The sequence below is a fragment of the Trachemys scripta genome, chromosome 11 (genome assembly GCF_013100865.1).
Source record: "Trachemys scripta elegans isolate TJP31775 chromosome 11, CAS_Tse_1.0, whole genome shotgun sequence".
Lineage (NCBI taxonomy): Eukaryota > Metazoa > Chordata > Testudines > Emydidae > Trachemys > Trachemys scripta.
Window position 1 is genome coordinate 35,619,475 of NC_048308.1, and position 23,390 is coordinate 35,642,864.

Genomic DNA, 23,390 nt, shown 5'->3' on the forward strand with positions numbered 1-23,390 from the left:
CTCCAGCTTCCTCCCAGATACCAGCTGGAAAGCAAGACTTTGTCACACATACACACCTGTTGTGTGTTCTTTTCCTTCCTCATCTTATTTCTTCTCTTTCCTATCCTTCTCCTTTTTCTTTCTGTCTAATAAAAGTCTGTCTTAGTTAGCCACAACTATATATTTTGCAATACTGCTGTAAGCCTGTCACAAACACGAGGCAGCTAAATGCAATGCCGTAAACAGCCTAAACCTGATACAAGTTTGCCAGGTCATCAAAGTGGTGACTATCCCTGTATGCTGTGCTTCTGTTTCTCCAGTAATAGGGTTGCAAGTATCGTTATCTGTTAGTCTTGTTTTGTCTTCTAGGAAACAAAATCTGACTTTAGCAGCAACAGCTCCAGTCCATTTCAACTTCCTCCCTGTTGTTCCCCCTCAAAAGAACAGGTATTACTATCTTTAATACCATTTAAAAATCTGTCTGATGGGGGACTTCCTTTGAAAAGCTCTCTACAGCTAAAGGGAAAGGGAACAAGGGATGTTGTTACAATCAAAGCCTTACTTAATAGTTTATATTTTAAATGCTTTAACTGTTTTTCTTTCTCTTCTGTATCTTTAATAAAAGGTTAAAATGGTGTTTAATGGTATGTTTGCCATGGCACTAAGCAAGCTAAGGTCTCTGTATACCCTGTTTAGCATTGTATAATGTTGACCAGTAAGTGGGTCATGGTAACACCTTTAACTCTTTGGGCCACTTTATTCCATCTAAATTAATACAGTGTGAACTTGTCCTTCACTTAAGATTGATGCTAGAGGCAGCTAAGGGGCCTCACCTAAAGCAAGGTATAATGGAATCTGCCCAAAATAGGACCATGTGGGTGGAGGGTTCCAGAGGGTAAGGTTTTGGGGTGTGTATCTGTATGGGTTTGTTTACACATCAGCAGGGAGGGTACTTCTGATGCTAGGTGTGTCTATTACTGAGACCAACAAGTGCTCAGCAATGCTGAAAAACAGGCCCAGGGTCTGGATCCACAAAGTGACTTAGACATTCCAACGTGGAACATCGCGGCACCTAACTTTAGACATCTAAAAAATCACAGGAACAACATTGCAATCCATAAAGCCTGAGTTAGGTGCCTAGGTTCCCTATACAATGAATGGGGAGAGATGGCGCCTTAGAATGAGATCCACAAAAGCCAGCAAACTAGGTGGGGAGCCACCTAAGATAGTCAATGGGAAATGCTGAGGACAGGGGTGTGTCCTAGCCCCTCCCCTTTCACAGAGATCAGCACTGCCTATCTCTGCTTAGTGATAAAGTTTGCAGATGACACAAAAATTGGGGGAGTGATAAATAATGAAGAGGACCGGTAACTGATTCAGAGTGATCTGGATTGCTTGATAAACTGAGTGCAAGCAAACAATATGTATTTTAAAATGGGTAAATGTATACATCTGAGAACAAAAAACAGTGACCATATTTACAGGATGGGGGACTCTACGTTGGAAAGCAGTGACTTTGAAAATATTTGGGGAGCATGGTGGATAATCAGCTGAACATGAGCTGCCAGTGCGGCGCTGTGGCCAAAAGAGTTAATGTGGTCCTGGGATGGATAAACAGGGGCATCTTGAGTTGGAGTACAGAGGTTATTTTACCTCTGTATTTGGCACTGGTGAAGCTGCTGCTGGAATACTGTGTCCAGTTCCGGTGTCCACAATTCAAGAAGGATGTTGATAAATTGGAGAGGTTCAGAGAAGAGTCACAAGAATGATGAAAGGACTAGAAAACATGCCTTCTTGTGAAAGAGTCAAGGAGCTCAATCTATTTAGTTTAACAAAGAGAAGGTTAAGGGGTGACTTGATTGCAGTCTATAAGTGTCTATATGGGGAACAAACATTTAATAATCGGCTCATCAATCTAGCAGAGAAAGGTATAACACGATCCAATGGCTCGAAGATGAAGCTAGACAAATTCAGACTGGAAATAAGGCATAAATTCTTAAGGGTCAGAGTACAGTAATTAACCCTTGGCAAATTGTTCCAGTGCTTGTAGCGAATTCTCCATCACTGACAATTTTTAAATCAAGGTTGGATGTTTTTCTACAAAATATTCTGTTGGAATTATTTTGGGGAAGTTTTATAGCCTGTGTTATATGGGAGTTCAAACTAGATGATCACAATGGTCCCTTAGGGCCTTAGAATCTATGACTCTATGATCCACAAACAAAAACCTGTCTCCTGGAGCCAGGCAGCTTAGGCACCTAAGATGTTTCTTGTGGAAATGAGTTAGGCAACTGCCTTACTACACCCAAAATGGCTGGAGGAAGTGCTGCCACTGCTGCCCACATTGTATCTTTTAGCCCACTATAGCACTAACCTGGGAAGTGGAAGAGACAGGTTAAATTCCCCCTCTCCCAAAACAAGGTCTCCTATCTCCCAGATGAGTGCTCTAGCCACCGAGCTATGACCTATTCTAATGTGGGGTTTCTGCAGTCTCTCCTGTTGAAGCTGTTCCACTGTGGATAAATAATAAAAAAATGACTGGAATAGGGGGACTGGACCTGTGATCTTCCATGTTCCAGCTGGGTGCCATTCTCACTTTCTCTCTTCCTGACCCAATGACTATTGAAGTATTTCTTCACAGTGTAACAGCCAGTGGGCCAGGAAGAGAGAGAGATTTTGAATGGGACAGACTTTGAATGGGACCCAATCCTGCAGGTGGCTCTGGGCATGCCCATTGGATCGGGCGATGCCCCTGAACTCCTGTCCTGCCCCAGTTTGTGAATCGCTCCGTGGCTTAAGCAGGAGATAAACTCGCAGACACCTAGAGGGAGGCACCAGTGTGTATGCCCAGAGGCTGAAATTTAGTTGCCGAGGGAACTTTTATTCTGAAAACTTAGGCACCAAGCAAGTTTAAAGCCTACAAGCTTTGGGTGGAGTTTTGTGGATTTCAGCAGAGCCAAAACTGGGATTTACTTAGCTGCCTACATGCAAGGTTCAGGCAGGGCCACCCAGAGGACGGGGCAAGTGGGGCAATTTGTCCCAGGCCCCACAGGGACCCCCACGAGAATATAGTATTCTATAGTATTGCAACTTTTTTTATGGAAGGGGCCCTCTAAATTGCTTTGCCCCAGGCCCCCTGAATCCTCTGGGCAGCCCTGGGCTCAGGTGCCTAAGTATTTAGGCCAAGCGGCTCAAGTTGGGTACCTCAAATCAATGTTGACCCTGCTAGCTTTGACACTGTTGGTACTGGGCAAGTACTAGCTAAGCGTCCCCTGATGGAAGCAGCTGAGATCGGGATATGCAGAGTCAGCATCATGTGGGGCTGAAAGGCAGCCCGGGCTCACTCCGAACCTGGTCGGGGATTTGCTGAAAGGTTCGTGGTCTTTCAGTGGACTCAACTCGTGTATCCAGCCAGCACCCAAACCTACCACCTGGTAGGGTGACCAGACAGCGAATGTGAAAAATCCGGACGGGGTGGGGGGTAATAGGAGCCTATATAAGAAAAAGACCCCAAAATCGGGACTGTCCCTATAAATCGGGACATCTGGTCACCCGTTTGGGTGCCGCGAGGAAAGTTTCGGCCGGCTCCAGCCGCGCCGTGCAAGGAAAGAGCCACGTTGCCTCTGCAATTTGCAGCCTGGAAATGAGTGAGCGGGAGGAGCAGCTGCATGGCTGCGGTTGCTGGACACGGGCCAGCCTGTGCGCACTGGGTACGAGCTGAGGCGGGGAGATGCTGCCGAGCCCCCGCCACGCAGGAACCCCGGCAGGGAGGAGCAGGGAGCGGGCTGCTCTCTCTCTCTCTCTCTCTCCCCCCGAGGGAGCAGCAGCAGCCTGCCTCGCCAGCACCTTGGCTGCATCCCGCCGCTGGCTGACGCGGGCGGGAGCCAATCAGGGCGCGAGGTCCGAACTGCCTTGTGACAGACGAGGCGGCCCTGCCAGCGCCGCGCAGCCCAGGCTGGGGAGCTGGGAGTCTGGGCGCAGAGCGCAGCTGCTGCGAGCAAAGCGAGGGAGGGCTCACAGCGGCTGCTCCGCAGCGGGACTCACACACAGACGCGCATCCTCTTCCTGAGCAGCCCCCCCCTCTCCCCCCGGCAGCACCAGAGCGAGGGGGGCTTGGAGCGAGACAAAGCAAAGATGGCAGGGATCCTAGCCTGGTTCTGGAACGAGCGGTTCTGGCTGCCGCACAATGTCACCTGGGCCGATCTGAAGAACACGGAGGAAGCCTCCTTCCCCCAGGCTGAGGATCTGTACCTCGCCTTCCCCCTGGCCTTCTGCATCTTCATGATCCGGCTGGTCTTTGAAAGGTAACGCTGGGCTGGGCAAGTGGGGCCACCGCACCGCAGCCTGCGCTCTCGCCCCGGGCAGGGGGCTGCTGCTGGAGCGCGTGTGGGGCAGGAGGGGCTGCTGATGGCCAGCCACGCAGCCTGGCAGGCATGGGGAGGGAAGGAAGGGGGTCCCGTCCAGCTTGCCACGGGGAGATGCTTGAGCTCCTGCTGCTCTCTCCTGGCTCGCCCGGCCAGAGGCAGACACCAAGGTGGAGGCGCTTTGGAGTTGATTTCCTCGCCCTGCCCGCTCGTCTCACTGGCCCTCCAGCTCATGCCACCAATGCAGACTGTCTAGCTGGTGGCAGCCCAGCGACATGCCTCCGCGTTGGCACTAGGAGGCGAAATTTCATCGGGCATGTTCAGCAGCGCTCCACTCGGTTGTGCAGGGCTGGCGGTGGGCATCGTTTGAGACTGAAGTGTGTTGAAAATGTAAATCATCCCTTACCCTCTTTTGCTGCCTAGTCCTGGCCGTATCGTGCTTCTAAACTGTCATGGGCACCGATCGCAAGTCTAGTGGGAGACGCTCAGCTCTTAGGTGCATGTTGTGAAATGTGTGTCCAGCCCTGGAATTTGCTTGTAAAAAAGAATAAATTGGGCAGGGATTAATGTAATAGAAGATCTTTAGCACGTTTAGTAAATATTCAGTTTTAGCTTTTAACTTCTGAGCCCAAATGGCAAGTTTTTTATATTTTCAATGAGCTCTTTGTAATTGTCTGTTAATTCATGACGTACTCTGAACCGCTCCCATTCTGGCATTTTAAGCCTTTGATATTAAATCTTTAAAAGTTCTTAGTATTAATGGGAAAAAAATGAGGTTACATAGTGTTTTCCCCCCACGTGCCAGGAAACAAACTGACCTAATGAGGAGTTTGTTTATCTTGAACTAAAATTCTGTGTAAACCTCACAGGGTTTTCTTAGTGGAACAATTTGATTAAAAAAAGAGCAATTTACTCTAGCCTTATCTATGCTATCTATATAATTGTATATAGATTACACTGGGTGGCAGGATTGGTTCTTGTAATCTGTTGCTGGAGACCTTGACCGTGCTGAAGCTTTGTACTGTATTTCATTGTACAATGCACCTTATGATAGCTGCATGTTATGGTTTTAAATGTGTATATTACAGCTGAACACTAGCCAAGATCAATTAGTAGTACATGTTTGTAAAGTGGCTTAAAAATAAGGGGCTATAATTGCCACATATTTTATTTTACTAATTTCTATTCTAATTTCATACAGTCCTGTTGATGTAGCAGTGTAGGAAATCATAAATCTAAGCAATAATAATCAAAGTGTAATCTGAAATTAGGATTCAGATGAAGAAAGTAATACACCATAAATGCTATTAAGAATAAAATTGAAACTCACTGTTTTCATTTAAGGCTGTGTCCTGGGTTGCATCAGTCCAAACAGATCTAAAAAAAAAAAAAAAAAAGCTAATATGAAAACATATATATCAAAGGGTCATGTTCTTCCAAAGTAAATATTTACTTGCTATGGACATTCAGTTACTTCTGTTTAACATAGCTGTCCTTGAGTGGATAAAGAGATCATTGAGTAAAGCAGGTTGCTCATGTGTGCTCATTTCTGGGTAGATTAGTATGCCATGTCAAGAAAGATGATATTCACTTTATCTGTGAAGAACAAAAGAATGGTTCCATTTGCAAACACCTACATATTCTTGGCAGAATCTTCCTCTATAATGATTACAAGATGTTCAAAAGGACACACGCAAAGTAACAATTATTACATTCCACTCAGGGAATATCTGTATGCTTTAAAGGTTAATAAAACATTTAGTCACTCTGGAAAGCTGAGACCTACAAAACTCATATCACCTCTCACTAGCATTTCATTTTCCCAGTCTGAGCAAAGGTGTTAGCATTTGCTGCCTGGATTTGTGGTTTGTGAAATATTCAGCTGTTTTCATTTCCCAGCTAGGAAGAAATGTTCGTTTTGAAAAATGGCCACAGCCTTTGTTGGATTGTTGTCTTTAGAATAATTCTTTTGTGCTGCTTTATGGACTTGGGTGACAAGTGAAGGTGTATCTGGAAATCAAAGACTTCCCAGTTTTGATTTAGATGTTGAACAAGAATATAATAAGTTAAGTAAAACAAAGTACTCTGTACTCTCTCAGTAACATCCAAGAACTGGCCTCCGGTCTTGCCTCTCCATCCTTACAGTTACCCTGTTGTACTGAAGGGACTTGAGGTAAGAGCATAATGTTGTGTATGGTGCCATATGAGCTGCAATATGTAAGCACAGCAGGGCTAGTTCAGGCTGGAAGAAAAGTTAACTAAGCAGAGAATTTAAACCCAAGCTTTGAATTGCCTTGTTTTTTCTCAGTTATAATGCAACCTTTAATTAGCTTTTCATAGTTATTTTCCTTTCTCAAGTAGTTCAAAAAAAATTTAAAAAAAATTAATATTTTATAAATACATAGTTACTCAGATCAGAAAAGCAACTAATTTTCATAATCCTTCATTGTAGGTAGGGCCAATAATCCACCTCCTGAAATGTATGTTGTTAGCCAGATGGAACATAACAGCTTCCTGCAGTGCTGTCGTTAGCTAGCATTGGAAAATATATTTCTGTTTCAGTGCTACTCTTTTTTTGAATCCAATTGCAAAGCTCCCAGTGATATTCATGAGTGCCGGTTTAGGCCCTTAATGTGGCATTAATCAATGTAGTATGGAACAATTGTAATATTAAAATGGAGATACTCATTAAAACAAGCCAACACTCGTCTTGGTCCTACTGTCATTGAACTAAGTGGGAGGTTTGTCATTGACTTCAGTGGGAACAGGATCATGACCTAATAATAATAATAATTATTTTATTAATTATTATGTAGTAATTTATTTTTGTGAAAAGTAGTATTTGAGAACGGCTACTTCTGAGGCGTGGCTTCTTTAAGAAACCAGGAAGTGGAGCCCCGAGGGTGAAGAAGAGGACCCCCCAGAGGGTCATGGAGAAACCTAGAGAGGGGGTGCCGTTAAGACTCCTGGAATAAAAGTTTGTTCTTGTTTGCATTTAAACTTGAGTGGTCTTCAAGATTTTGGAATATCACAGTAGTAATGAGGATATTCGACCCAAGTGTGCCTCCAGCTACTATGCAGTTCCCTGTTTTTGTGGCTGCACAAGCCCTGTACCTGATGCTACCAGGGGATTCACCCTTGCCATGTACCAAATGGATCGCAGCATTCAATGTGTGCTTGATGGCGGCTGGTCTGGAAACGGCACATGTAGCTTGCCAGCGCACACTCCTACTCCACGCACTAGGTACCCGAGAGACTTTCAGATCTTTTCCACTCGAGAGACCAGCACATCGTATCAGGAAGCGGTAAGGGCGCTAGCAAGTACACTGTCACCCCGCACCTAGAGCTATGTTCGAATGCATTAAGTTTCATCAGAGAGCACAGCTCCCCAGGACATTGGTCTGGAACTGGCAGTTATATGCAGATTTGCATCCCTAACTGATGAGATGATTCAGGATCAGTTTAAGGACTGGATTGTGTCCCCATGTTGTGGAAGTGCCTCCTGATGGGACCAGATTCCCTGACTCTCCACAGGGCAGTGGAGATTGGCTGTCAATTTGAACTTGCAGCACAGACCCCAACCCCTCCAGGTTCTTCTTCTTCTGGGGCATCATTCACACCATCCATTGCTGCAGCCACCCTGGTACAGTGTATTGATAGAGGTTCAGGTAACCATGTGGGAGTTATAGGGCAGCACCCCGATTGTTGGTGGACTCAGGAGCAGAGTGCCAGCATGGGTCCTTGCTACAGCAACTCCTGTCACTGTCAGAGATCCGGGAGTGTCCAGCCCAGGGACAAACGTGCCGCCGATGTGGAAAACTTAACCATTTTGCCAGAAGGTGTTGCTCTCCCCCAGCCATCACCTATATGGATGACCAGGAGATGGAGGAAGATTCCATGCCTGAGGGGATCAACTTGGTGACACGGGACTGGGAGTATCTTGAAATCTGTCCCTGCCATTTAGTAAGTGTGGAGATATTGCTGCTGGTGAACACTGGAACACGAGTCACACTAATAAACAATACCACACATCATAGATATTTTGCCTATTTTAACTTGCGGCCAGTGTAGTCCGTGCTATCTGAATATGGCAATGCAAAAATCGCTTTGCTAGGGATGGTGAATCTCCCTGTGATGTAATATCAACGAGAAGTGGGAGTGTTTCCATTTTTCATGGCCCATTCTGGAGCCAACCATCTCAGGCTGGATTTTTTCCAGGCACTGGGCTCTAAAGTGTTAGACTCACAGAACAAACAAATCAATTTTGGGGGAATGATTGGAGAGACGACTGGAGGTCTCCTCTGGTCTTGGCTGTGGATCATCTATGGGTGGATCCACTGGCCAGCCCAATTATACAACCATTTTGCAGACCTCACCTGGAGCCACAAGGATTTCTTGCTTGCTTCAGGAGGACACTTCTCCGTGGGTGTCAAACCTTTTTTTCTCTTGAACAAGAAGAAGCGGGACTATGCTTATGTGTGGATTTAGGCCAAGTGAACAAGGCAGTCATACCTGACTGTTATCCTCTACCAACCATGGAGGAATTGGCAGTGCAATGTCAGGGTTCAGCTATGTTCACTAAATTGGATCTATGTCAGAGATATCTCCAGATATCATTTTCTCCTTAGTCATGGAACCTCACAGCTTTTCTCACCCATACAGCCCTCTTTCGGTTTAAAAGGATTCCTTTTGGTCTATCTCTAGGCCCCAGCTGTTTCCAAAGAGGCCGGCCTTCTTGGGGTGGTTGTAACATTCTGGTTCATGGATCACCTTGTTCTGACCATGATGCTTCCCTTCATACGGTATTAACCCTGATTTGGGAGAAGTGTGTTTTTTCATAGAAATTCACTGGATTTTGTGAACCATGATCTGTTGGTGAGTGGAATCACCCCATTGTGGTCCAATGTGGATGCTATTGTTTGACTACCAGACCCCACAGAGAAGTCAGAACGCCTAGCGTTTCTTGGGTTAGCTAACTGTTACCTTTGTTTTGTGCAAGATTATGCTTAGATGCACTGCACCCTTAGGGCCCTGTTACACTGTAATGCAGTCTGGAACTGGACTCTGGAGTGTTCACAGGCAGTGGGCCTGCTCAAACAATGATTACTTCAGTTCCAACACTGGCACACTTTGCCTTATGAGGCCCTACTTTTGTCATGTGTGATGCCTCTGCTGTAGCTCTTGGTGCTGTCTCTGTCAGATCCACAAAGGGGTGGAATACACAGTTGCATTTACCTTTTGAGCACTTTCCTTAGCTGGGCAGAAGTACCCAGCAGGGGAGTGGGAGGCCCTAGCTTGCATATGGGCATGTGAAAGATGGTATCGTTATTTGCATGGTTGAACTTTCACACTACACACCGACCACTGGGCGTTAACCACACTGTTAACACAGTCAAGGTCAGAGCAAAGATCCCTTCATTTTCATAGATGGGCTGATTGCCTACGTCAGTACAACTTGTCAGTACAGTACCATCTGGATAAACTCAATCAGGTGGCTGATTGCCTGTCCCGGGCTTTACCTGACAAATCCACAGTAAGGGGAGTTATGAGCCAGGAGGAGGATAATAATGCCCTGACCGACCCCTCTCTTGTCAGTCCCAAATCACTGTTGGAGGCACTGCCCCAGGATGTAGTGTTATAAGAAGTTCTCAGATATGTTTGTCAGGGTTGGGCAAAAATTGTTCCAGATTATCTGGTGTCTTACTTTCTTGTGAGATATGAATTGTCACCATAGGTGATCCTGGTCTATTATGGGGCTCCCAGAGTACCAGAGGCCATGCTGGAGTGGTATGTATGAAACTGAGGTGTTGCACAGTGTATGGTGGCCAGGATAGTCACACTAAAGAGTTGGTCCGAAATTGTGAACCATATTTACTTAGTGGTGAATCCCATAAGCTAACCAGTGTACCTTTGATCTCGACCCTGCTGCTGCCTGGACCGTGGCAATCCATACAACTAGACATATGTGGAGAAATAACCCCTGCCAAACAGCATCTGTGGTTTCTGACAGTAGCCTACAATCTTTTTCCAAATGGCCAGAGCTAGCAGCAGCAGCACAAGTCGTCTGTGATTGGCTGGAGGAGTGATTCTCTAGGTGGGGCTATCTCCGCAAAATAATTACTGATAATGGACCGCAGTTTTTCTGCTTGTTTCACCCAGTTCCTGGCAGATTAAGGGCTCTGGCATGTCTGTACTCCCAGATACCATCCTCAGGCATAACACAGGTGTAGAGAGATTTAATCTCATATTGAAGAACGGGCTTCGGGCTCATCTGTGTCATGGTTTGCCCTTTCCACAAGCTTTTCATTCAGTATTACAGCATTACCGGGCTGTTCCCTAGGGAGCTAGGCTTCACTGGTACTGGAGTGAGAGTTTTTCTTTATCATTAGACTTATCATGCCCCTTTCTTAAAGATCCCAGGAATATATGTCTGTGGGAGGTTCACAACCGTGTATGGAAGTATCAGGCACACTCCAAAGGTTACACCAATGACAAATGGAGGGCTGGGGTGATGACCCTGGCAGTGGGGCAATCGGTACATGTACGCAGACCATGCAGGGTTAGGTCACCGCTTTCAATTCCAAGGCAGGTTACACGGCCTCCAGGAATGGTAACATGCAAATTGCATGATGGGTCCCATTGGCATATCAGTACTTAAGTCCAAGTATGGGAAACCATCACAGGTGAAGCGGGTCTGGAAATCCCCACCACACCATCAGCAGCTGAAGTTGTACTGCCTGCCCCAGTGGAGGTTTTGCCTGTTCCGGTAGAGGCTCCGATTTTGTTTCCAACTCCACCTCTGTTGGCGTCCAAAGGGTGATACATAGACCTTTATGGTTATGTGGGCCCCCACACTGACTGAAGGACTTTACAGTGTAACATCCAGAGGAATTACTGGAATTCTGAAGGTTTAAATTGGATAACTTGTTATTGTATGGTTGTACCAAAAAGAATGTTTGGAGGGGGAAAATGTAGTATTTGGGAATGGCTGCTTATAAGGTGTGGCTCCTTTAAGAAACCAGGAAGTGGAACCCAGAAGGGGAAGAGGAGGAACCATGGTGAATTGTGAAGAAGCCTAAAGAGAAGGTGCCTGTAAGACCCCTGGTAGAAAAGTTTCTTTGTTTGCATTTAAACCTGGGTGGTCTTGTGCCTTGTTTGTTTTGAGCAATACAACTGCCTAATCCAGGTTACAGATTAAGGGTTTGCATAATTTAATTTCAGTTAGCAAAGTGATCTGAGAGCTGGAAGGGACAAGGCAAAAGGGCTGCCAAACGGATGATGATTTTCTTCTTTAACTTAAAATGGCTACATCTGCTTCTTAAAAATGTATTAAAATTAGTTTATGGATGGCTGACAGTAGCCAAGTTGCATCTCAGCAAATCTTTGCAGATGTGTTATAGCCTTCTGGAAGGGAGGAGTTTATAATGGGAACACTTGGGGAAAAAGTTGCTGCCGTAATATATTTTTAAATTATTGTCTTATAAATGTATTGCTATACAGTTACCTTGGGGCTATGAACATATGAGTAGTCCTGTCTTTTAAAATACTTGTGATGATGCTATTGTACTTCTTGTATTGGGGAGGGGTGAAGGGATAGCTCAGTGGTTTGAGCATTGACCTCCTAAACCCAGGGTTGTGAGCTCAATCCTTGAGGGGGGCATTTAGGGAACTGGGGTAAAAAAATCTGTCTGGGGATGGGTCCTGCTTTGAGCAGGGGGTTGAACTAGGTGCTCTCCTGAGGTCCCTTCCAACCCTGATAATCTATGATTCTTAATATTGGTAAATTAGCAAACAAGGAGTGCTGAGCTTTAAATTAATTGGTACAAATCATTTAATTAGATTTTCTATTTTATTGACAGTCCACCAGGTTGATTACTAAGCTGCTAAAACTGTATGGTCTTACCTTTAATAGAAAGTGCAACCAACTATGAGCATTCACAGTAGCAAGAAATATAGTTAAGGTTGAGCTGTGATTTCCTCCTAACTAATTTTTTCATTTGCTTATAACTTCCTCAAAGCTCATTTGGGGTGAAACTTGCCATGATTGGGTGTAAGGCCAAGAGGTGATTTTATTTATACTTTTTTTTTTTTTTGGGTAGCAAAATGGCCCAGCCATTTTAAGCGATGTGGGTAAACGGGTTATAGTAATTAGGGACACTTTTATTTTTTCTCCCCCCCCAACCCGAACTTGAAATTGTTGGCCTACGTTGGGGTGGGCAAATTATGGCCCGTGGGCCACATCCGGGCCACAGGATAGTCCTGCCCGGCCCCTGAGCTCCTGGCCCGGGAGGCTCGCCCCTGGCTCCTCCCCTGCTGTCCCCCCTCAGCCTCAGCTCGCTTGCTCCGCTGCTGGCGCAATGCTCTGGGCGGCGGGGCTGTGAGCTCCTGGGGCAGCGCAGCTGCAGAGCCCGGCCTGACCTGGTGCTCTGTGCTGCGTGGTGGTGGCACGGCTGTAGCACCGCAGTCACTGGTGCTCCAGGCAGTGCGGTAAGGGGGCACGGAGCAGGGGAGATTGGATAGAGGGCAGGGGACTCCAACACTGGCACACTTTGCCTTATGAGGCCCTAGGAGCTCAGAGGCTGGGCAGGATGGTCCTGCGGGCCAGATATGGCTTGTGGGTCGTAGTTTGCCCACCCCTGGCGTAGAGAGAATTCCCTGAAGGAAAAGGGAGCTGTTACATTGGCTTCTTGTGTTCATGGACAGTTTGGGTATAAGTGAGGCAGCCTTCAAGATGCTCTGACTTAGACCAAGGGCCAGCCTAGTTTAAGATGAGACTGACCAGAGTGTAACCTGTTTAACTTACAGAATTTCATGAATTTTGTGAGCCTGACTTTTTTCTAACAGTGCAATCATAAAGTTGACTTTGTGTTTAATGTAATACACTATCATTCCTAGTGGAACATGTGTGGGGTTTATATTACAATATATATCTGATTTTTACTAAATGTGCATGTACATTCAGGGTGAAACTCGCTTAAGCCTTGCAATGTGTATCTGTCTCTGTAGTCTCTGCATGCACACATGCTCTTCCCTGTCACCATGCACCATCCAGTGCAGTTCTGTGCTGACACTAGGTACGCAACTGAAGAAGGAATCCTTGGGGGCGGGGGGATGGTCCATAGTTCTATCAGTGTGGATCCAGTGACCCAAAACTTCTGTAGAGGAAGGAGGTGAGATGAGGCAGCAGCCATTATTCCAGTCCGTGGTGAAATAGCAACTATAGAGGGGCTTTGTTGTAGTTCTATGGACAGCTCATAGGTTGCAGTGTGTGCAAATTTCATTCCCTCTTTCCCTGCTTAGTTCCATGCAAAATGCCTGATCACTTGGGCTTTGTGTGGGGATAGCTGAATTGCCCCTAAATAGACATGAATATGGATTTAAACATAACTTTCCAACTGTAAATAACTTTTCACTTTTATAAAACCTATTTGATCTCTTAACCACTTGAATAGGATTTCAGGCACACGTACCTAGTCCTACTGAAATTTAATCTGACATTTGTTTTTTTTAATATAGCATTCTTTCAAAGGGACACTATCAATGTAAAACTCCTATGTTGTAAAGAAACTTGTTTACAATTTTATAGGGTTGACATCCCTCCAGGATTGTCCTGGAGTCTCCAGGAATTAAAGATTAATCTTTAATTAAAGACTGTGTCATGTGATGAAACCTCCAGGAATATGTCCAACCAAAACTGGCAACTCTTCACAAACTGAACTAACAAAAAAAACAACAAAACAACAACCTCCCCCCGTCCATGAGTATTAATAGTGAATAGATGTAAAGAAAAATTGAATTCATGCTCTGGCTTCCATCAGACTTGGTTATCACTTGCAGGGTGACTCCAACACAGTCCCAGTCCCGGATTTTCCCCGGAAATGTGTGTTTTGCATTTCCAGCCCTCTCCTGGATAGTTCAGATATTAAAGGTCTGTTGCCCTTTTAAGGGGTCAATGTACAACAGTTTGCTTTAATTGGCATTACCAAACAATTCACTTTAAATACACAACACTAGATTAGTTTTGATTAAAGTATAAAACAAGTTTATTTAACTACAGAGAGAAGTTTTAAGTGAATGCAAATATAAGGCATTAAAGTCAGAAATGGTTACAAGAGAAAAAAGATATAATGCTTTCTAGTAATTTTAAAACTTAACAAACTAGGCTTGGATCAAGAGAAAATTCTTTCCACATGTTCCCAGCAACAGGGCTGATCAAATTCTCAACTCTGTTGTGACTTTTTCTGCTTCAGAAAGAAAATGTGTAAATATGACTCATATTGGATAGAATTAGCACATTTCCACACCTAGGACGTTTTCCCTTTGCACAGCCATAGAAATGTCAATTATATTACGTCATTAAATTATAACTCTTCAGATAATTGCTATTATTTACACAGCAACTAATAATGTTGAAGATCTGTATAGAAACAGAGCATCCTCTAAATTTGCTTTCAGATAGGAAGGAACAGAATGTTAAGAGATCTTCCAGACAACGTCAAATCAGTTGAATTTCTTTCAGTTTGCTAGCCTAACCCCCATTTCTAATGTGACAAATGATACCTTTTAATATTCATTTTTAGGTGACTCTAAAGTCTTGTCTAGGCATAAAAGTTGTAACATTTTATTCATACTAGTATAGTTAAAGCAGTTCAACAGCTCTTCATGGGGATGCAGTTGTACCAGTAAAAAGATGCTTTTTGCTGATGTAGCTTTATTCTCAAGAATGAGAATAATCTAATCTATATGGATATAAAGCATCTCTATACTGGTATCACTGTATCCACGCTCGGCGTTGGACTGATATAACTATTTTGGTGAACAATCACACTCAGTAATAGAATAGTTCTACACTCAACTTTTCTACTAGTATTGCCAAGAAGTTGACCTTGTGCTTGGGTATACAGCACTCCTCCTTGTCTATCCTCAGTAGCAAGCTACTTGTGCATCCCTTCCAGTAGCAAGCAGGCTGCTAGTGAAGAAGTGGTTGCTTCAATGTGTTGCATATGGTTTGCTCTCCCCTGTGTGGCTCCAACATACTGTAGGATCTGTTCTGCAGGCAGAAACAATGGAGGCCTGATTGAAATGGGGGTGAAAATCTCACCCTTGGACTCAAGATCTTTTCACACCCCCCCTCGCTTTCATTCTGTTGATGATTCATTTTCATTTGTAAATAGCTGTGAAACTGTGCACACTTCACCTAGAACTGTCATTCCTTGTATCCCAGGAGGCTGACCTGTAGCTGTAGTGTAAGAAGGTTGGGGAAAGTGATAGCAGAATCAGCTCCTGCCTGGGTGAACTCACAGTAGTGCTCTAAACGGACGTGTGAAAAGGGGCTTTAAACTTGGATGCAACATGCAAGCTAGACAGGAAGCTGTATTCAGGTTGACACCTTCAGCCAGGACAATTAACATGGTAAAGCCTTGGTTGTTAGGATAGGACAAAGAGTAGACAGCCTTAGGGGTGTGCGGAGGGGAGGGGGGAAGAGTAAGTGAGAGAGAGATTGAGAATGCTTGTTTGGAAATAGCTGTAAAAGGGGTACTGAGGGGAAAAAACCGTTAGTTTATGGTAGGGAATAAGTATGGAAAGTGTACAATGGATAAGGCATGAGTGACAGAGTGCAATATCCCAAATGGGAGACATCTGGATACCCACCTTTTTGTGTATCTGGTATGATAATGTACCAGGCACATTAAAGTGATCTGAAGAGTGCTGAGAGGATAGGGGAAAGACACAACCTGGATACAAAAGGCTCTGACATTGCTGTGAAACTGACATGTAGCCTTGAAAGGGTGAGGGAGAAAAGGACAAGCTGAACAACAAGATGTGCCCCCAAGAAGTGTAAGATTTTGCCTGTGGCACTGTAACTGCAGGAGCTCCTCTAGACAGGAACCATCTGTGTGGTGTGTTAGAGTAGATTCCCTATTCAGACCACTTTTATTTTACATGGACTTTTCTCTCTAGGCTTTGTCTACACTGGCCAGTGAAGGACAAAACTTTTGTCGTTCAGAGGTGTTAAAAACACGCCCCTAACCCCGGAAGAGAAACGTTTTGTCGAGGAAAAGTACCGGTGTGTGCAGTGCTTTGTCAGCAGGAGTTAGGGTCACCAGACAGCAAATGTGAAAAATCGGGACGGGGGTGAGGGGTAATAGGAGCCTATATAAGAAAAAGACCCAAAAATCGGGTCTGTCCCTATAAATCGGGACATCTGGTCACCCTAGCAGGAGTACTCTCCTGTCGACAAAGCTCACTGGGGGTAGAAGTTTTTTGTAGGCGGGAGAGCTCTCTCCTGCTAACAAACAGCGGCTATACTGTGCGCCTTTTAGTGGCATGGCTGTAGCAGCACAGCTGTGTTGCCAGAAGCTGCATAGTGTAGACAAAACCTTGGTCTTGGTTTACTACAATCCCTGTGGTTTTAGTTTGTCTGGGAATTTCATGCAGGCCATCCTCCTTCCATTTCCCCAGTTGTGGAACTGGCATCACTTACAGTAGCCTTACTCAAAGTAACAGCAGCGGTACGATAGCCTATAGCAGGGGTAGGCAAACTTTTTGGGCCGAGGGCCACATCTGGGTGGGGAAATTGTATGCAGGGCCGGGGCAGGGGGTTGGGGTGCGGGAGGGAGTGCGGGCTGTGGGAGGGGGTGCGGTGTGCAGGAAGGGGCTCAGGGCAAGGGATTGGGGCAGAGAGGGGTGCGGGGTGTATGAGGGGGCTCAGGGAAGGGGGTTGAGGTGCAGGAGGGGTGTGGAGTGCAGGAGGGGGCTCAGGGCAGGGGTGCAGGATGAGTGCGGACTGTGGGAGGGGGCTCAGGGCAAGGGGTTGGGGCGCATAGGTGCAGAGTGCAGCAGGGAGCTCGGGGGTTGGGGTGCAGGCCAGGGAGTTGGGGTGCAGGAGGGGTGCGAGGTGCAGGCAGGGGGCTTAGGGCAGGGAGTTGGGGGGCAGGGGGCAGGAGGGGTTCGGGCTTTGGCCCGGCGCCGCTTACCTAAAGCAGTTCTGGGGTGGCAGCGGCATGCACCGGGGCCAGGGCAGGCTCCCTGCATGCCTGCCCTGGCCCCGGCCCCGCGCCGCTCCAGGAAGCGCTGCAGTCCCTGTGCATGGGGGGACGGAGGGCTCCACGGGCGCTGCCCTTGCCACGCCTCCAGGTACCTCCCCCGAAGCTCCCATTGGTTGTGGTTCCCCGTTCCCAGTCAACGTGAGCTGCAGAGGGCAGTCCCCGGAGGCAAGGGCAACGCATGGCGCCCTCTGCCCCCCCCCACTCGGGGGCTGCAGGGACATGGTGCTGACCGCTTCTGAGAGCGGTGTGGGGCCAACGGTGCCACGGGAGGGGGGCAATCCCGCGGGCTGGATCTAAAGCCCTGAGGGGCCAGATCCGGCCGGCGGGCCATAGTTTGCCCACCCCTGGCCTATAGGTTCATTCCAGGAGCTGTGGACTGATAAAGTTGAAGGTCTGGCAATGTTCTCTTTCATTTCCAGCATTTGCTCTGTGTTCAGGGGACTGAGAGCAGGTGGCATAGAGCTGGCATTACGTCTACACCACAGGACTCCCCATCTGCCTTGTTGAGGCAGTTTTTATGGCTGTTTTGCTCTCCAAAGGATGTTACCCCCACACTTTTGTGTGTGTAGTCAACCCTGCAACAATATCAGTATTTGCATTATTGCAAACTTTGAGGTATTTGGGGAAGGGGTCATGAAAATTCAATATTCTTGGAATGTAAGAAGTCACATGAATTTATCAAATATTGCAAATAGTAATTTTAAAGGAATCACTTCTGTACTGTTGCAAGTGATGATAACGATGATGCTAGTCACCTCAGTTTGGAGGACAACACTGACAGTCATAGTTTGTACTAATGGGTCTTCTCCTGACTCTGTAGACCAATTCAGGAAGAACAACGTTTACCGTGCTGGCCCACAGAGCCGTTTGCCTACTTGTGCTGATTGAATTGCTCTGCTGCTACACTTCCAGCTGCTCAGCTTGATTCTTCTCAAAGATAGAGGGCAGCTGGCAGCACACTCCAGTGCAAATTCCTCCAAATGCAAAATATGTGGGTTGATCATAAAGCAGATGAACTCCAGGCCGTTGATGATCAACAGGATTCCAAAGGCTTCTGTGATGCTGTCAGAGCTGTTTATGGCCCTACCTGATCTGCTTTGATACTGATAACAAGTGCTGATGGTGAATCTCTCATCACAGATCACACTATCATCCACCATTGATGGCATGAACATTTTAGTGAACTACTGTTGGAATTATTAATAATATTTGAAATTATTGACATAGGAAACCATGAAACACTAATTTAACCATAAATTCTTTTATTAAATTCAAAGGCCAAATGATATTTATATAATTGCTCTAAATGTGTCTAAAAAGCTTAAATAATCAGTTTACTACCCCCAATACAGTAACAAAACATTTATAAGCATTTGATCCAGAAACTTACAAATGGGCTGTACCCAGGGGTGCTTAGACTCAGATTGGTTGGCTCCAATGTGGTCAGATAGGTATTAGCAATGACCCCTTTAAGAGTTTACATTTTATACCCTAGAGCAAACAAGTGATGTCATTGCCAATTACTGACTTCAGCTAAAAACCAATTTGAGACAATTCACACTTATTTCCAGGCTTAATACAGATAACATTTATAACTTCCTTTCTTTCCAAGGCCTTTCCTCCCTGTCTCTTTCCATGCTTCTTGCTTACCAGCAGAACAGTGGGAACGTTTGGGCTTGTTTCTTTTAAGACATTTTTTCTTTGTCTTGTTACCACAGTTCTTTATTTTATTTGTTAATTTTGGAACCAGACATCCTTCCCACACTACTTACTATTCTCATGGCCTTCTTTTATTTGCTGATTACCCACAAACTATAAAGCAAATATGTTATTTTCTTAACCAAACTTAAGCTAACTCTAATTCTTTATTTTTTTTATCCTACAACTATGTAATCATTTATCTATTGTTTCTCATGAGTCACTGGGTAATGCCTGCAAATTGCCCACATCTAATGCACTTGCCGATCCACCTACACGGGCTGAGGTATAGAAAGCTGTTCAAGTAATGAAAAATAACAAATCTCCTGGGCCAGATGCCATTCCAGCTGAAATTTTTAAACATGGAGGAAATCTTATTGACAGGCTTCTTGAATTTTTCTTATATGTTTGGCTTCAAGAAATCCTACCACAACAACATAAAGATGTCAATATCATCACTATCTATAAGCATAAAGGCTCAAAGAGTGACTGTGATAATTACCGTAGTAATTGCTCTTTCTGGCCTGAAAGATTCTTGCACGAATCCTCCTGAACTGACTTCTTACTCAAAATCATTGACAGGGTGCTATCTGAATCACAGTACAGCTTTTGTGCTCAGAGAAACTCTGTTGGCATGATTTTCACCAGTCAGTAATTACAGGAAAAAATGTTGTGAACAGCGTCAACATTTGTACATCCTCTTTCTCAATCTAGCCAAGGCATTTGACAGAGTCAGCTGAAGTTCTGTGGAAATTGCTTGTGAAATTTTGATGTCCAGACAGATTTATTAACACTTTAGCAAGTATACAAGGAATGTCCTAGAGATTCCTACACTATCAAAAGGACTTCCATTTTAAAAATGTGATTAGTCTTAGTCAGTGAACTGTTTATAAAGGTACTTTATGTGTGCAAGTGTTTTCTGATACGGATCCTATATTAAAGTTTCCAGAGGTGGGATTTGTATCTGAATAAGGACTGCAGGATGCAGCAACAAGTGATTTCTTAACAACAGAGTTTTGTTTGAAAAGGAATTTTAGCCAGCACTACAGAAAATAAGACAAAGCGGTCTGCAAATGCAGTGGTGTGATGACAGTTGCAGTGTAGGATTATCTCAAGTACAGCTATTGAAACAGTTCACTCTTATTGTCTGTTTGCTTTCTATCATCAGAGGGTATCATATTGTCCTTCTGATTAAAGAGCACTTGTGTCTTCTCATGCTCATTTTATTCCCCTGTAAATTGTTCTTCAACCTTTTCCCCCAGTTTGGATTATGTAGTTGTCTTTACTGCTTCACATTTTGAATAAAAAAAACACACATATGCCCCGAGAGTGACACTTTAAGAATTTATTGTTTTGAAGTTATTGATTGTCCCTGCCCTTGGTTCAGGGGGAGGAGGAACCACAATGGAAGGAAGACAAATAATGGAAACCTCTCAAGATTCATCATGAGTTTCTTATGCATCCTCCTGTCCAGGGAGAAGGGTTCCTGGACTGGACTGGTGCAGAAAGAGGACATTAATCTGGAAACCCCAGTCTTTGTGTGGAAACCAGGCTCTGTCTTCATGGATCCCAAAGGTAGTAGCACAGGGAGCTGGCCCTTCCTACCAAGATTTGCAGGACTGTTCTCTTGGGAGCTTCATAGCTGAAAGCAGTAGTTTTCTTCCCCATGCCGCTTCAATCTCCATCTTCTGTGGAGATGGGAGAAAGAGAGAGAGAGACTGAGTATGTTAATGCTACAGTGTCATAGGATAGTTGGCTCTTTAAAGGGAGATGGATCTCAGCCCCACCTGTGACACAGCCAACTTCTCCAGATGGGAAAAATGAAGCTCATGGCACCCTATCAGGCCTCTGGGCTATATAAGGAAGAGGGCTGGCCAGAGACTTAAGGCAGGCAGGTTTGGGGATAGGGATGAGAGGACTGCAGGGCACAAGAAAGCTCCTGCAGGGAGCTGTGAGACACCAGGCCAGAAAAGACTCCAGCTAAATAGGGCTGGGAATGGCCTGCCAAGGCAGGGAAGACTCCAGGTTGGAAGGCCTGGGAGTGGCTTGATTAAGAGTGGGGAAGGATGAATATATCAAAGTGTTGACTTAGACTTTGAGGAGAGTATTTTGGAAGTGTTTATGATAAAGAGCCATAGCGGTGTTGGCTATGAGAAAGCCTTTGCAAAATTATTGAGGAGCTCTGAGGGGAGAGAGACTGAAGCAGAGATGCTGCAGTGCAATACCAGGTTATGAGGGGTCACTCTGGAGGTGGCTGCCCCATTACATACAGCATTTACTACTGTGCAGAATTCCTGTAGGACATCTCTGTTTAGGAGGGAACAATGTCACATGAGTGGCTTCTCCCAGCCCCTGACATCCCCTCCTGATATGCAGGTCATACCCATTAGGTATGCTTGTAGAGGGCATTCCTGAAGGAAGGTTAAGGGGCATATCCCATGGAGCCACTGCTTCCGCTCTTCCACATGCCCTGATTTCCTAGGTATTTGATTTTATAATTTTTACCCTATTCAGACCATGTTCTGTGTTGAGGGGACAGTACAAGACTCCAATTACAGTACATTGGATATACATATAATATAATATGTTTAAAAAATAGGGGCTTAGGGAAAACTAAAAAAACCCTGCAGGCTTTTTAAGTCTCTTTAAGCCATTTGATAGTGGAAGTGATTTCTGGCTGTTTTGATCTAAACAATCTGGCCCACTCTTACATTTTTTCAACAGAAAAAACAGCTGCTTTGTTGGTATAATCACAGTCTCTTAGGAGTCTTATGTGAGGAACTTCACTGTCTGCAACATGGGCTCCCTCTTCTTTGCCCAGCGAATGGGAACAAAACACCATCCACAGCGTGTGTTGCTCCTCTGCATTTCCCACACTGAAGATGCTCCCAAAGGAGCTCTCTTGGATCTTTGGATTGTGTTTATGTGCTGGGCTTTCTTGTCATTCACTGGTTTTCACAATGAGGAGTTAACTGTCAGGAATGAAATCAATAGAAGTCCAGTATGTTCTCCGATGGCTTGGGGAATCCTCCTGTGGGTAGGTAAACATATTTCTACCCACTCGATGTTGGTGGTTGTTTCTGCAGTGCGCAAAAGTGTGTTCAGTAGTCTACACAATACATAGAGAGTCGTCACTCTGATGCTGAGGAGGGTGCAGTTGATGACTCAGGATGAATGTGGTAACAAAGAGTAGAGAGCGGATGGGGTGAGGAACAGCAAGAATAGAGCAATGGGGTCATACGGTTGCTGAGTCTGGGCTTATGCACATTTTTAGAGCTATAAGTGTTTTTGTTTATTTAAGTCGCTTCTTGTGGGCGCCACATAGGAATCTTGCTGAGAGTTTTAAATGAATGAGTAGTAGGTTATTTGACCATTATGGGGAGGCAGTCCATGCATAGGAAAGCACCATGGAAAAAGGCATGGAGATGGTTGTGGGAAAAGCAGACAAATTAGGTGTCTAAGCTGGCATCACTTGCAGAGGGAAGGGGTGAGGAAATGATGTGATAAGAGAATAGGTTAGAATATTGACAGTCCCCGACTCCGAGCCAAATTCTGTCCTTGACTATAACACCTTTATCACCCCATTGACTTCACAAAGGGCTGTGTTGATGTAACAGAGGGCAGAAATTGGGTCAGCCTGCTCTGGTAACAAACTGCATTGCAAACACTGGGAATTCCATACAGCTTGTTTCCATGAGGCAGGGAATACAAACTCCTGGGCATTCTGCATTGATGTGAAGGTGGGAAATCTGAGTGGAATGCTATATGGCTGAAATCCACCCCAGAGTGCTGAAATTCTGTGCAAATCCCTTACTTAAGTCCCTCCGTGGGGCTGCATTTGTTGTCTGTTGGCACAATGGACTCATAGGCTCCCTTTGTGCCACAGAAAGAGTTTTTTAACTGCCCCTTTTATAGTCTGGCATGAGTGTGAGGATGTGAGCCCTGGAATAAATCTTAATAGTACATCATCTTCCTCCTCCTCTTCAATATTTTGTATAACATGAGAATTATGACTTGGTGGTCTCCAGAATGCAAGTGGCATGTAGTTTAAATACTCACTGCTGCATTCTAAGCAAGATCTCTTGTTTATGAATAGTATTTTGAGCTGACTGTCATGTGTCTCCCCAAGTACAAGATGTAATCATAACATGTGATTTCTGCACAGTTTTTTTTTCTTATTATACAATGCCACCAACACTCACTTCTATTATCTCCTCAGAGGCTGAGTGTGGCTCCCTGAACTCCATCACATGCCTTTTTTTCCTCCCTTTTTTGTTTTGCTTTTAATGTCTCATTGGTG

General features: G+C 45.1%; 1 protein-coding gene across 2 annotated transcripts in view; it reads left to right on the plus strand.

Moving 5' to 3' along the window:
- The first annotated feature begins 3,783 nt into the window (after positions 1 to 3,783).
- The window catches only part of CERS6 (ceramide synthase 6), a 215,759-nt gene continuing 196,152 nt past the window's right edge, over positions 3,784 to 23,390 (plus strand). The window contains exon 1 of one of the 2 annotated variants that reach the window (XM_034785788.1): positions 3,784 to 4,283. In XM_034785788.1, the coding sequence (XP_034641679.1) occupies positions 4,114 to 4,283 (170 nt within the window). In that variant the 5' untranslated portion in view covers positions 3,784 to 4,113. The remainder of the gene's footprint in view (positions 4,284 to 23,390) is intronic. The other variant, XM_034785789.1, reaches the window with a different exon arrangement.